Genomic DNA, 14,162 nt, shown 5'->3' with positions numbered 1-14,162 from the left:
GGGTCTGCCCCGGGGCCTCCTCCCGGTGGGACATGCCTGGAACACCTCACCCAGGAGGCGCCCAGGGGGCATCCTTGTCAGATGCCCGAACCACCTCAGCTGGCTCCTTTCGATGTGGAGCAGCAGCTGCTCTACTCTGAGCCCCTCCCGGATGGCCGAACTTCTCACCCTATCTCTAAGGGAGAGGCCAGCCACCCTTCGGAGGAAGCTCATTTCTGCCGCTTGTATCCGCGATCTCGTTCTTTCGGTCACTACCCACAGCTCGTGCCATAGGTGAGGGTAGGGACGTAGATCGACCGGTAAATTGAGAGCTTTGCTTTTACACTCAGCTCCCTCTTCACCACGATGGACCGGTGCAGCGTCCGCATTACTGCAGCTGCAGCCCCAATCCGTCTGTCGATCTCCGGCTCCCTTCTCCCATCACTCGCGAACAAGACCCCGAGATACTTGAACTCCTCCACTTGGGGCAGGAACTCATCCCCGACCCGGAGTGGGCACTCCACCCTTTTCCGGCTGAGAACCATGGCCTCAGATTTGGAGGTGCTGATCCTCATTCCCGCTGCTTCACACTCGGCTGCGAACCGTTCCAGTGCGATCTGGAGGCCCTCACCCGATGAAGCCAACAGAACCACATCATCCGCAAAAATCAGAGATGAGATTCGGAGGCCACCACCCGATGAAGCCAACAGAACCACATCATCCGCAAAAATCAGAGATGAGATTCTGAGGCCACCAAAGCGAAAGCCCTCCGCCACTTGGCTGCGCCTAGAAATCCTGTCCATAAAAATTATGAACAGAACCGGAGACAAAGGGCAGCCCTGGCGGAGCCCATCACCCACCGGGAACGAGTCCGACTTATTGCCGGCAATGCGAACCAAGCTCTTGCAACGGTTGTATAGGGATCGAATGGCCCGTAGCAATGGGCCAGACACCCCATACTCCCGCAACACCTCCCACAGGACACCCCGAGGGACACGGTCGAATGCCTTCTCCAAGTCCACAAAAAACATGTAGACTGGTTGGGCAAACTCCCATGCACCCTCAAGTATCCTCGAGAGGATAAAGAGCTGGTCCAGTGTTCCACGACCAGGACAAAAACCGCATTGTTCCTCCTCTATCCGAGGTTCGACTAGCGGACGAACTCTCCTTTCCAGCACCCTGGCATAGACTTTCCCCGGGAGGCTGAGGAGTGTGATCCCCCTGTAGTTGGAACACACCCTCCGGTCCCCCTTCTTAAAGATGGGGACCACCACCCCGGTCTGCCAGTCCACAGGTACTGCCCCTGATCTCCACGCAACATTGCAGAGGCGTGTCAACCAGGACAGCCCTACAACGTCCAGAGCCTTCAGGAACTCGGGGGGGACCTCATCAACACCAGGGGCTCTGCCACCAAGGAGTTGTTTAACTGCCTCAGTGACCTCGCCCCCGGAAATTGGCGGGTCATTCCCCTCATCCCCAGACTCTGCTTCCTCCTCGGAAGACGTGTCAGTGGGATTAAGGAGGTCCTCGAAGTATTCCTTCCACCGCCTGACAATTTTCTCAGTCGACGTCAGCAGCGCTCCGCCAGCACTATACACAGTGCAGGTAGAGCACCGCTTTCCCCTCCTGAGACGCCTGACGGTTTGCCAGAATCTCTTCGAGGCAGTCCGAAAGTCTTTTTCCATGGCCTCTCCGAACTCCTCCCACACCCGAGTTTTTGCTTCAGCCACTGCCCGAGCCGCATTCCGCTTGGCCTGTCGATACCTGTCGGCTGCCTCCGGAGTCCCACAGGCTAACCAAGCCCGATAGGACTCCTTCTTCAGCCTGGTGGCTCCCTTCACCTCTGGTGTCCACCATTTGGTTCGGGGATTACCACCACGGCAGGCACCAACCACCTTGCAGCCGCAGCTCAATGCAGCAGCTTCGCCAATGGAAACGCTGAACATGGTCCATTCGGACTCAATGTCCCCAGTCTCCCTCGGAATGCTGTTGAAGCTCTGCCGGAGGTGTGCGTTGAAGATCTCGCGGACTGGGGCCTCTGCTAGACGTTCCCAGCACACCCTCACTATGCGTTTAGGTGCACCAGGTCTGTCCAGCGTCCTCCCCCGCCACCTGATCCAACTCACCACCAGGTGGTGATCAGTTGACAGCTCAGCCCCTCTCTTTACCCGAGTGTCCAGAACATATGGTCGCAGGTCTGGTGATACGATTACAAAATCGATCATCGACCTACGGCCTAGAGCGTCCTGGTGCCACGTGCACTTATGGACACTCTTATGTTCGAACAGGGTGTTCGTTATGGCCAAACTGTGATTAGCACAGAAGTCCAATAACAAAGCACCGCTCGGGTTCAGATCAGGGAGGCCGTTCCTCCCAATCACGCCCCTCCAGGTCTCGCTGTCGTTACCCACGTGAGCATTGAAGTCTCCCAGCAGGACAACAGAGTCTCTAGGTGGAGCACCTTCCAGCACCCCCCCCCCAGGGACTCTAAGAAGGCTGGGTACTCTGAACTGCCACTCGGCGCATAAGCGCAGATGACAGTCAGGACCCGTTCCCCGACCCTAAGGCGCAGGGAACAAACCCTCTCGTCCACCGGGAAAAACCCCAACGTACCGGCAGCAAGCCGAGGGGATATTAGAATACCCACCCCAGCCCGCCGCCTCTCACCAGGGGCAACTCCAGACTGAGACAGAGTCCAGCCCCTCTCCAGGAGACTGGTTCCAGAGCCCAAGCCATGCGTAGAGGTGAGCCCGACTATATCTAGCCGGTACCTCTCAACCTCACGCACTAACTCAGGCTCCTTCCCCACCAGAGAGGTGACATTCCATGTCCCTATTGCCAGTCTTGGCAGCCGGGGGTCAGTTCGCCAGGGCCTCCGCTCCTGGCCGCCACCCGGCACACAATGCACCCGACCCCTATGACGCCTCCTGCGGGTGGTGGGCCTGCGGGAGGATGGGCCCATGTCTCCTCTTCAGGCTGTGCCCGGCCGGGCCCCATGGACTAAGGCCCGGCCACCAGACGCTCGCCCTCGGGCACCCTCCCCGGGCCTGGCTCCAGGGCGGGGCCCCGGTAACCCTACCCCGGGCAGGGTAAACTGAACTCAATACTTTGTAACATAACCTTTGTTGGCAATAACAGAGGTCAAACGTTTACTATAGGTCTTTACCAGGTTTGCACACACAATAGCTGGTATTTTGGCCCATTCCTCCATGCAGATCTTCTCGAGAGCAGTGATGTTTTGGGGCTGTCGCCGAGCAACACGGACTTTCAACTCCCGCCACAGATTTTCTATGGGGTTGAGGTCTGGAGACTGGCTAGGCCACTCCAGGACTTTCAAATGCTTCTTACGGAGCCACTCCTTTGTTGCCCGGGCGGTGTGTTTTGGATCATTGTCATGTTGGAAGACCCAGCCTCGTTTCATCTTCAAAGTTCTCACTGATGGAAGGAGGTTTTGGCTCAAAATCTCACGATACATGGCCCCATTCATTCTGTCCTTAACACGGATCAGTCGTCCTGTCCCCTTGGCAGAAAAACAGCCCCATAGCATGATGTTTCCACCCCCATGCTTCACAGTAGGTATGGTGTTCTTGGGATGCAACTCAGTATTCTTCTTCCTCCAAACACGACGAGTTGAGTTTATACCAAAAAGTTCTACTTTGGTTTCATCTGACCACATGACATTCTCCCAATCCTCTGCTGTGTCATCCATGTGCTCTCTGGCAAACTTCAGACGGGCCTGGACATGCACTGGCTTCAGCAGCGGAACACGTCTGGCACTGCGGGATTTGATTCCCTGCCGTTGTAGTGTGTTACTGATGGTGACCTTTGTTACTTTGGTCCCAGCTCTCTGCAGGTCATTCACCAGGTCCCCCTGTGTGGTTCTGGGGTCTTTGCTCACCGTTCTCATGATCATTTTGACCCCACGGGATGAGATCTTGCGTGGAGCCCCAGATCGAGGGAGATTATCAGTGGTCTTGTATGTCTTCCATTTTCTGATGATTGCTCCCACAGTTGATTTTTTCACACCAAGCTGCTTGCCTATTGTAGATTCACTCTTCCCAGTCTGGTGCAGGTCTACAATACTTTTCCTGGTGTCCTTCGAAAGCTCTTTGGTCTTGGCCATGGCGGAGTTTGGAGTCTGACTGTTTGAGGCTGTGGACAGGTGTCTTTTATACAGATGATGAGCTCAAACAAGTGCCATTCATACAGGTAACGAGTGGGGGACAGAAAAGCTTCTTGCAGAAGACGTTACAGGTCTGTGAGAGCCAGAGATTTACCTTGTTTGAGGTGACCAAATACTTATTTTCCACCCTGATTTACGAATAAATTCTTTACAAATCCTACCATGTGAATTGATGGATTTTTTTTTCACATTCTGTCTCTCACAGTTGAAGTGTACCTCTGGTGCAAATTACTGACCTCTGTGATCATTTTAAGTGGGGGAACTTGCACAATCGGTGGCTGACTAAATACTTTTTTTCCCCACTGTAGTTCTTTGGCTTTGTAATATGGCTTCCCTGTGTTCCATGTTGTGTCTACTGTGACGTTTTTGTACCATGTTTCAGGTTCCTATGTTCTGTCTCCCCAGTTCCTGTTAAGTTTACATGTCTAGAGTTCAGTCAGTGTGTTTCCTGTTTTACTTTGAAGGTCCGTGTCTCATGTCAGTGTTTCTAGTTTTGCTTCCCTTGTCTCGTCCAGCCTGATTACTCCCAGCTGTGCTCTCCTTCTGTGTCTTGTTCCCTCGTTATCCTTCTGTGTATTTGAGCCCTGTGTTTCTCTTTGTAAGTGTTGTAGTCTCCCTCATGGCTGTGGTCCCTTGCGTTTCAGTTTACCCATGTCCCAGTTTAGTTTTCCCATGCCGTTCTGCAATAAAGCAGCTTTTTGAGTTTAATTTTGTTGTCGTGGGTTTTGCGTTTGGGTCCTTCTCCTGCCTGTACACAGCCGAAACATGACACCTATAGGTTCCAATAAGAGTTTGGATTGTGGTTGAAGGTATTTTGGACCATTCCTCTTTACAAAACATCTCTAGTTCATTCAGGTTTGATGGCTTCCGAGCATGGACAGCTCTCTTTAACTCACACCACAGGTTTTCAATAATATTCAGGTCTGGACTGACATGGCCATTCCAGAACGTTGTACTTGTTCCTCTGCATGAAAGCCTTAGTGGATTTTGAGCAGTGTTTCGGGTCGTTGTCTTGATGAAAGATCCAGCCCCAGCGCAGCTTCAGCTTTGTCACTGATTCCTGGACATTGGTCTCCAGAATCTGCTGATACTGAGTGGAATCCATGTATCCCTCAACTTTGACAAGATTCCCAGTCCCTGCACTGGCCACACAGCCCCACACCGTGATGGAACCACCACCATATTTCACTGTAGGCAGCAGGTGTTTCTCTTGGAATGCTGTGTTCTTTTTCCTCCGTGCATAACGCCCCTTGTTATGCCCAAATAACTCAATTTTAGTTTCATCAGTCCACAGCACCTTATTCCAGAATGAAGCTGGTTTGTCCAAATGTGCTTTATCAAACCTCAAGCGGCTCTGTTTGTGCTGTGGGCAGAGAAAAGGCTTCCTCTGCATCACTCTCACATACAGCATCTCCTTGTGTAAAGTGCGCCGAATGGTTGAACGATGCACAGTGACTCCATCTGCTGCAACATGATGTTGTAGGTCTTTGGTGCAGGTCTGTGGGTTGACTCTGACTGTTCTCACCATTCGTCGCTTCTGTCTATCCGAGATTTTTCTTGGTCTGCCACTTTGAGTAACTTGAACTGAGCCTGTGGTCTTCCATTTTCTCAATATGATATTTAGACAATATGATATGTAGACTTAATATTTCTACAATGTTAAAAATGACCCAATCAGTAATCCAACGCTGGGTTGTTTCAACTTAACAGGGTTGGGTTACTGGTTTGACCCAGCACACTGAGTTAGGATAACTATCCAAAAACTGGGTTAAATTGACCAATGTTTGAAGTTGAGGTTACCAAAAATAGGGTCGAAAGTCAGAACCAATCACATGGGCTATATTACAATTAATGTTTGGGTTAAGATTTCTACTTATTATAAAATTCAACTTATAAGAACTAGATTCAAAACAGATTTTTCCCAAAAAAAATCCTTTGATTGCCATATGATACAGAATGTATAGAACATAGACAGCAAATTAAAGAAAAAAATATTAATGAAAGTAAAATGCAAGTAACAAAAAAAGTATATAATTCATTATATTATATCCATTACTTCAAATCAGTCTTTGGTTACAGCTAGAGCTGGGCGATATAAGATTTTTTCATATCACGATATGTTTTTTTTCATTTCAGGCGATAACGATATCTATCACGATATAAGCCAAATAACTATATTTGTAAGATTTAAATGTGCCGTTGCTCACAAGTAAAATGTGAAATAATCAGCAGCTTGTTTTGATTTAAATATTTATTTCCCATAATAAGTTCAACAGGGTAGATGTACTTCAGGAACATGAAACTTTTTCAGATAAAGGCAAATATTGCAAACTACACAAAAGGCAGCCGCTAAAGCGTTTAAGTTTCAAAATAGAACAAACAAAACAGACTACTAAATTGTCAATTCCACTTAGAAACAAAATATTATTCTAAAAAGAAATCTTAGTTTGTTTTACAGAAGAACAGACAAAATTGACTTTTGTCAATATCAAATAAACTGAGAACTAAAAGGAAATTCTCAATCTCTCCTTGTTGTATAGCTTAGCTTTTCAAACAGTGACTTTAGTCTGACAAAAGCCGAATGACGAATTAGCGCTTCCAGTCAGAGATTGAGCATGAACCGCTTTATTGTATTTCCAGACTTGCTTTCGGCACATTTACAGTGCGCGCTGCTCTGTTTTTTGTCAGACTTGAAATAGCCGAAATACCTTCACACTACGGAACTTCTATGGCTCTTCTGTTCGACAGTCTCTCTGGCATTGGAACCATCATCTGTTTTCTCTTCGGTAACCTTCGGTCACGCTCTCAGTTGATTTTTCTCTAGTCAGCACACTCGTTTCCTCCATTACCCGGGCGGCACGGCGGCTGGCTGCTTCCCAAACAAATACACATGTGAGGCTTGGCACTTGTGTTGTACGTAACAAGTCATGTGATGTGACGCTGCGGCTGCGATTGGTTCGGCTCTGCGCTACTTAATTTGGATTGGCTGTTCTTTTCTTTTTTAAGAGGACAAGAGAGACTAGGTCTATCGCAATAGTTTAATTTTTCTATCGAGAAAAAGTTATTTCGCAATACATATCGTTATTGTTCTATCGCCCATGTCACGGCGGGGTGCGCCGATGTGTATGGAAACAGGACCCAAAAGCAGATGAAGGACGAGGAGTTGTAAGTTTAAACAGAAAAGTGATCCTTTATTGGTGACGGCAGGGGTAAACCAGGAAACCAAAGCAAAGTGACAAAAACACTAAGAAACAAAATACTATGAGGTACTAAGACCAAAAACTATAACTATGACTATGACTGCGGAGAGGTACACAGAACAAGACTAGAACTAAGGTCAAAATAAACAGACGACCCGACAATGGCATGCAGAAAACAAAGGGCTTAAATACATACATGAGGTGATCAGGGGAAGTGGAGACACATGGGGGAACAGCTGACTGACATAAACCTAATGACAGGACCAGGAGAGGAAAGCTAAATACAATGAACAAAGAACACATGACACTGTCAGAATAAAACAGGAAACACTAAAACTAGACATGACAACACAAACTTAACAAAGCTAATGCGTGATGAATAATACAAGAACCCAAAACATAGAAAACCAGAGGAACAATAAACAATAACTGCCCAAACTAAAGACAGATAGGAAATGACACAAAACTAATCACATAACAAAATGAGACAAATACAAACATGAACTCAGAGCGCTGGGTCAGAGACCCAGCCTGTGACAGCCCAGCTCTAGTTATAGCACATGTACATGTTAATACACATAAAGACATGCTATGCAAAGCTGGCCATGTTTTTAGAACAAATTACATGTAAAAACAAAAAATGCTTTGAAGCAGCCATCAACAGACCTTAGATTGCTGCAAAAAGCAGAAACAAATCTATCTTCTAATACCAGGCAAGATCAACATTTTCTTGGGCTTCCCTTGGTGCTGAATTCTTCTTCTTGATAGAACAAAGCCTTTTCCTGATATTGCTTAGACACTCCTCCAGAAATCCAGTTGCTGGCCTATGAGTTCTGCAAGGGCTAACCACACATCCTGTAATTTTCAAACAAAAGAAAAGGGTCGGTAAAGTAAGATTTAAAAGATTATTTGGTTAATGTTAAGTTGTCTGTAATCCTGGAGTGGTGAGCGCCTGACATTTGCTCAGAGGACAAAAGAACAATGAAGCACACCAGTCTGTGGTTGTGAATGCTTGCAATTAATTGTTAGGAGATGGACTAGGCCAAGCTCAAGTATCATGTTTCACACACTTTATACTGTGACAAGGTTGTACAAACCTCTTTTCCAACTTTTCAATAGATTTAAACAAATGTTATTATTTATGCATCTATAATGTGCATATGACTGAAGAAGTCACTTGGACGAGTGACATATAATGTGCTTACATCTTAAAGATATGGAAATTGAGTACATACAAACTGAATATTTATTTGTATAATCACAATGACACTCAGTATACTGATTGAAAAACTGACCAGTATTCAGGGTTTTTAAATTGTTGTTGTGCATATCCATTGAAGTGTAGATACTTCCATATCGTGTGCCATGGCGGTCCTTTAAACATGGAAACTGATCTACTATTGATGATGCCAAAATTGCCTTTATTCCTTCAGTTGGGCTGCAAGCAAAAACAGTTGCATTTAATAAAATTGGATAAACAAAAACTTTACTGTAGATTTCTTGTAAAATAACCAAATACAAAGAGCAGAAGCTTTGGAAAAATAAAAGGAATCAAACATTTTTGAATGATCCTCTTTGTTTTGAGCTGCCACTGGAGTATTTTATTTGGGTCAGCACAGCGCAGTGTACTTGACTGACTGACAGACAGACAGACAGACAGACAGACAGAGACACACACACACACACACACACACACACACACACACACACACACACACACACACACACACACACACACACACACGGAAAACGTTATAACTTATTTAGTTCATTACAAACTCTGGGCCCTCGAGGCCCAGAGTTTGACACCTGTGCAATAGAGGCTTACACATAACACTACACTTACATTTCTTTCTTTAAATATAGGATTTAATTTACAGGGTAATAAAGAATTGGTTTTGGTTTAGAATTAATTTACTCATATAATCACATAATACTGTATTCTAAAATAAGTACGCACATTTTCGTTTACACTGTTATGCATATACAGTGGGACAAAAAAGTATTTAGTCAGCCACCGATTGTGCAAGTTCCCCCACTTAAAATGATGACAGAGGTCAGTAATTTGCACCAAAGGTACACTCAGAAAAATAAAGGTGCCAACTGGAACCAAAAGTGGTTCTTTAGACTGATGCCATAGAAGAACCTTTTTTGGTGCCACAAAGAACCTTTCAAACAATGGTTCTTTGAAGAAACATTTCTTTCAGTGGTTCATTGAAGAACCTTTAAAGGTGCCCCAAAGAACCATCAAAAAATGTTTTTTTGGGGCACCTTTAATGGTTTTTCAAAGAACCTTTTTAAAAATGGTTCTTTAAAGAACCATTTTTAAAAAGATCCTTCAAATGGTTCTTTAAAAGAACCATTTTAAAGAACCTTTTTTGAGTGGTTCTTTAAAAAAACCATTTTAAAGAACCTTTTTTGAGTGGTTCTTTAAAAAACCATTTTAAATCTTTCAAAATAAAATGTATCATAAATTGAATTTGAGTAGGGTAAAATAAATACAAGCACAGCATAGACATATATTAATGGTTTATTGTCATTTTATAGTTACCAAAAGACAAAAAGGCATTTTAACCCTCAGCACAACGTCACTACTAATACATGTCACATATTAGTGTTTTAAACAGTAATAATTAAATATATTTGCTATACTATAAATAAATATATATAAATACTATAGCTACAGATAACACAACAAATAATACATGTATTGTTTAATTAATAAAACATCAGAAAGTGATAAAACACATTAGAAATAGCAATAGCTACATAACAGACCAATAAATCAACATATTTTCATCAGCAGATGTTTGCATGTTCAGTAAAAATATTTCAACAACAAGTTTATGATTAAAATGATCAATGAACTTCAGCCTTACACTATGTAATGTACGTTTCATGTTGTACTCATGGTCCTTTGTTAGTCCAGTTTAGGACAATGTCTCTGACGTATGTTTCATATCAAATATATGTCATATCAAAACAAGCCCACACCTGCAGTTGTTTCAGTTTTTCACTGGTGTTTCCTGTCAGCTGGTCAACCTCACTCAGGCGGACATCCATATCAGCCAACCAAATGACAAGTTCCTCCCTTTGTGCTTCAAATCCCTCCCACTCTGAGACAAGGAGCTGAAAGAGAGAGAAAAGAGTCAATTATAAAGAAGAGAGAAAAGTGAAACCCTCCTCAGAAGGTCTGACTCGCATACCTGCAGTTGACCTGTGATGGACTCCAGTTTGGCGTTCACGTCATCCCTCGTCGATGCCAACAGCCGAGTCTGCAGGGTGCCCTGGAAGAGCTGAGTTAATGTTCGACTCCTCCTGGTCAGGCTCTCCAGCTGGATGAGCCGAGGTCTCCCCTCTCGCCGCTGCCTCTGAACACACAAACACAAATTGCATCTGAAGCAGGAGGTGCAGATTTTTTGTGCTATTCTTTTCTAAATCCAGGCTTGATCACGTGGAGGTATTTGGAAAACTTTTTTGGCCAGTGGACGACTGTTGTCTTGCAGAAAGTCAAATCAAACATATGCGATACACAATCAATTCACAAGAACACATTATAAAAAATAAGTCCAGTTCTTGCCTGATTTCAAGTGAAATCTGCATCAAAACAGGATGACAGAAGTAAAACGAGTGCACAAAGCCTCACTTTGTACAAGCCTGCTATTACAGTTCTCCTCTATGCAGACGACTTTCCTGTTTTCAAGGAAAACAAATCTTATGGATACACACTAAATGAAACAATAGTGTGCATGACTCCAGATTCTGATCCCTCATCCTAATATGGTCCCAACATAGCAACAGCAATAAAGCAAATGTTGAGGCTTCAAAATACAAAGTCCATAAACCAATGGCTGACGTGGGTTTTATCATAAGGGTGATAAATATACAGATTTCAGTCTGTCTTAGAGATTTGATGTTCATTTACCTGCAGATGCACTATACGTGCCTGCTCCATGGTTTTTCCACAACATTTTGCACATCACTATTAAAAACAGGAAGTAGGTGAACTAAAACAAGTCATCTTTCTTTGTGAGAGGACCATATTAATGAAACAAACCTCAATGACATCATAGGGAGCCCTAAAGATGCTCCTGCTGCTTCTCTTCCTCCTCATCCTAAGCTTCCTTCTCCTTGTCCTCGCCTTCCATCCAATTGTAATTTAACCTAATTGTGTTTCTCTCCCTCCTCTTCCTCATTTTGTTGGAGCTGTGAAAACAATTAATGTGACTCTGGATTAATTTGTGCAAACAAGAAAAAAAGAAACATCTACAGCTTTTTGGTCAGAGGTGCTCTTGTGATTTAAGCCGGGTAGAGTAGATTTATGTGTTGATGCTACCTGCTTCAACTCTGGCTGCTGAGTGATATTTACTCCCTGGCTGGATTACAAACTTTAACCATGTGCTGAACTTTGGCCCGGCGTTGATACCTCTTGTTAGTATAACGACCTCTTCTTAGCTTGTATGTATGATGGTGGATAAATGAAATATACAAAAAAATTAACTATATTACAAAAGAACATCTATCTTGGAAACATCAAATGACCGGAGCATAACTTGTCAACTAGTCCGAAACTAAGTTATGCAGGAACAGTCAAAGACACACCTTCTCATGTCACATTTCTATTCCTTTCTATATAATTCGATTAGACAATAAAGAGTTATCTAATCTAATTATTCATTCAAAACACTTATGCATAGCTGTATTTTATACAGCTCATACAGAATTCAAAGTACAGGTTCATGTGAGTATTTAATGTACGGCTCAGATCTACAGAATTTCAGAGTTTCTAGAGCAGACACAGAGCTCACGCCACAACAGGCTTCAGGCGCCATTTTAGTGACTTTAACAATATCCATCCATCCATTCGCTACCGCTTATCCTTTTCAGGGTCGCGGGGGGTGCTGGAGCCAATCCCAGCTGTCATAGGGCGAGAGGCGGGGTACACCCTGGACAGGTCGCCAGTCTGTCGCAGGGCAAACACACAAGGACAGACAACCATTCATACTCACATTCACTCGCACATTCACACCTAGTGGCAATTTGGATTATCCAATTAACCTATCCCCACAATTTAACAACAATAACAATATTTAACAATATATTAAATTTTAATTTCGGTCTAGCTGACATTAGGTTATGTACGCAGCACGCAATTGAACCACATATTTTAGAAGCCAAAGGTTCAAATTAGCTGGGAGCACCTTCACTTAATTATAACAGTGGTTTTGTTAGGAAAACAGTTGGATACTAAATTGCGCTGACCTTAACGGCTAACGTATCTAGCTAATCGCTACTGTTAGCACAACATTAACAGCAAGCTACAATGACAAGTAACAAAAACAAAACAGTAATAAGCTTTTAATGAAAATGTTTTACCTTTTCTAACAGTCCCAGAATCCACAGCTTCAAAGTCCAGCAGGTACTGAAGACTGTTATCCGTTTCGCTGTCACCGTCCGTGAGTTTTTTTCCCGAAAGGTCAAGGCCCGCCGCTCGCTCACTCTGTCTGCGCATGCGCATCCCAACGACTGACCCCCTCCGTCCGCTCCCAGGAGGTGGACGTGTTCTGACGTCACTCTCTCTCTCCCTGTCATTTATTTGGCTCGAAACACATTAACAAATTGCTCAGTGATGAACAACTACTCAGATCATTTACCTAAGCAGTGTGCTTTGTCAAAACGAAGTGTGTGTTCATTACACTGACATTCTGTTCTGCAATTGTTATTTACTTGTATTTTATAATTTGACTTTACATACTGCTGGGTGGTTTGTAAAGTTTACAATAACTAGTATTATCATTATGCTATATTTTCAAAAATATATAATAATCTCAAAAGTAATGCCTTGGAGTAGAAAATAGTAACGCTTTATTAAAATTTAAAACTATAGTACAGTATTTGAATGTGTGTATTGTGTCTACTGTTTGTCAACTCACTATATTCATAATGTGTTTGTGGGGTTAGGGGTGTGTGTGTGTGTGTGGGGGGGGGGGGGGGTTAGGGTCTTTAGGCTTTGGCCCCACCCTTGCCACCAGTATATTTTTAAGCAAATATTTCTAACTTTTATTTGAATATTCAGTTTCCTACCATCTTCTCTTAAAGGGTAATTGCCAGGTATCCCGCCCTCTCCCTTCGCACACACATGCACACAAAGAAAACACACAGTATAATTCACAGCCTCATTATAGTGAATAAATATTTATGCCATTTACACCATCAAACTTAGATTGCTAAGGATGAAGAACCTTTTGTTCTTTAAAGAACCATTTGTAATAGCTGAAGAACCATCCACAAAATAAAAAGGTTCTTTGATGTATGATGGTTCTTTAAAGAACCATGAAGCCATCTGAAGAACCATTTAAGAACCATAATTTTTCTGAGTGTACACGTCAACTGTGAGAGACAGAATGTGAAAAAAAAATATCCATGAATTCACATGGTAGGATTTGTAAAGAATTTATTCGTAAATTAGGGTGGAAAATAAGTATTTGGTCACCTCAAACAAGGAAAATCTCTGGCTCTCACAGACCTGTAACGTCCTCTGTAAGAAGCGTTTCTGTCCCCCACTCGTTACCTGTATGAATGGCACCTGTTTGAACTCATCATCTGTATAAAAGACACCTGTCCACAGCCTCAAACAGTCAGACTCCAAACTCCGCCATGGCCAAGACCAAAGAGCTTTCGAAGGACACCAGGAAAAGTATTGTAGACCTGCACCAGACTGGGAAGAGTGAATCTACAATAGGCAAGCAGCTTGGTGTGAAAAAATCAACTGTGGGAGCAATCATCAGAAAATGGAAGAC

At 43.9% G+C, this 14,162-nt stretch overlaps 2 protein-coding genes across 3 annotated transcripts in view; one reads left to right on the top strand and one right to left on the bottom strand.

Annotated features, from left to right (window-relative positions):
- Positions 1-14,162, top strand: part of LOC112431270 (interferon-inducible GTPase 5) — a 64,950-nt gene that overhangs the window by 22,644 nt on the left and 28,144 nt on the right. The window lies entirely within an intron of this gene.
- Positions 10,178-12,880, bottom strand: LOC143413990 (uncharacterized). 2 transcript variants are annotated; one of them, XM_076877565.1, is made up of 4 exons: positions 12,739-12,854; positions 11,420-11,568; positions 10,569-10,733; positions 10,178-10,491 (listed from the first exon to the last, which is right to left on the bottom strand). In XM_076877565.1, the coding sequence occupies exons 2-4, from the start codon at positions 11,474-11,476 to the stop codon at positions 10,324-10,326; spliced, it is 390 nt and encodes a 129-aa protein (XP_076733680.1). In that variant the 5' UTR covers positions 11,477-11,568; positions 12,739-12,854; the 3' UTR covers positions 10,178-10,323. The 2 variants fall into 2 exon arrangements, 1 of the variants encoding a protein (XP_076733680.1); XR_013094554.1 differs by lacking the exon at positions 11,420-11,568 and having other exon boundaries at positions 10,181-10,491; positions 12,739-12,880.

This window comes from Maylandia zebra, linkage group LG19 (genome assembly GCF_041146795.1).
Source record: "Maylandia zebra isolate NMK-2024a linkage group LG19, Mzebra_GT3a, whole genome shotgun sequence".
Classification (NCBI taxonomy): Eukaryota; Metazoa; Chordata; class Actinopteri; order Cichliformes; family Cichlidae; genus Maylandia; species Maylandia zebra.
The sequence above is the reverse complement of the archived record's forward strand: the minus strand, read 5'-3'. Positions and strand labels throughout refer to the sequence as shown.

Excerpts from the sequence above, each read along its gene's own strand:
- LOC143413990 (XM_076877565.1), bottom strand. The coding sequence starts at position 11,476 with ATGAGGAGGAAGAGAAGCAGCAGGAGCATCTTTAGGGCTCCCTATGAT. Across the intron at positions 10,734-11,419 it reads CTCCCTATGATGTCATTGAG|AGGCAGCGGCGAGAGGGGAG; the intron begins GTTTGTTTCATT and ends TTGTGTGTTCAG. Across the intron at positions 10,492-10,568 it reads CCATCACAGGTCAACTGCAG|CTCCTTGTCTCAGAGTGGGA; the intron begins GTATGCGAGTCA and ends TCTCTCTTTCAG.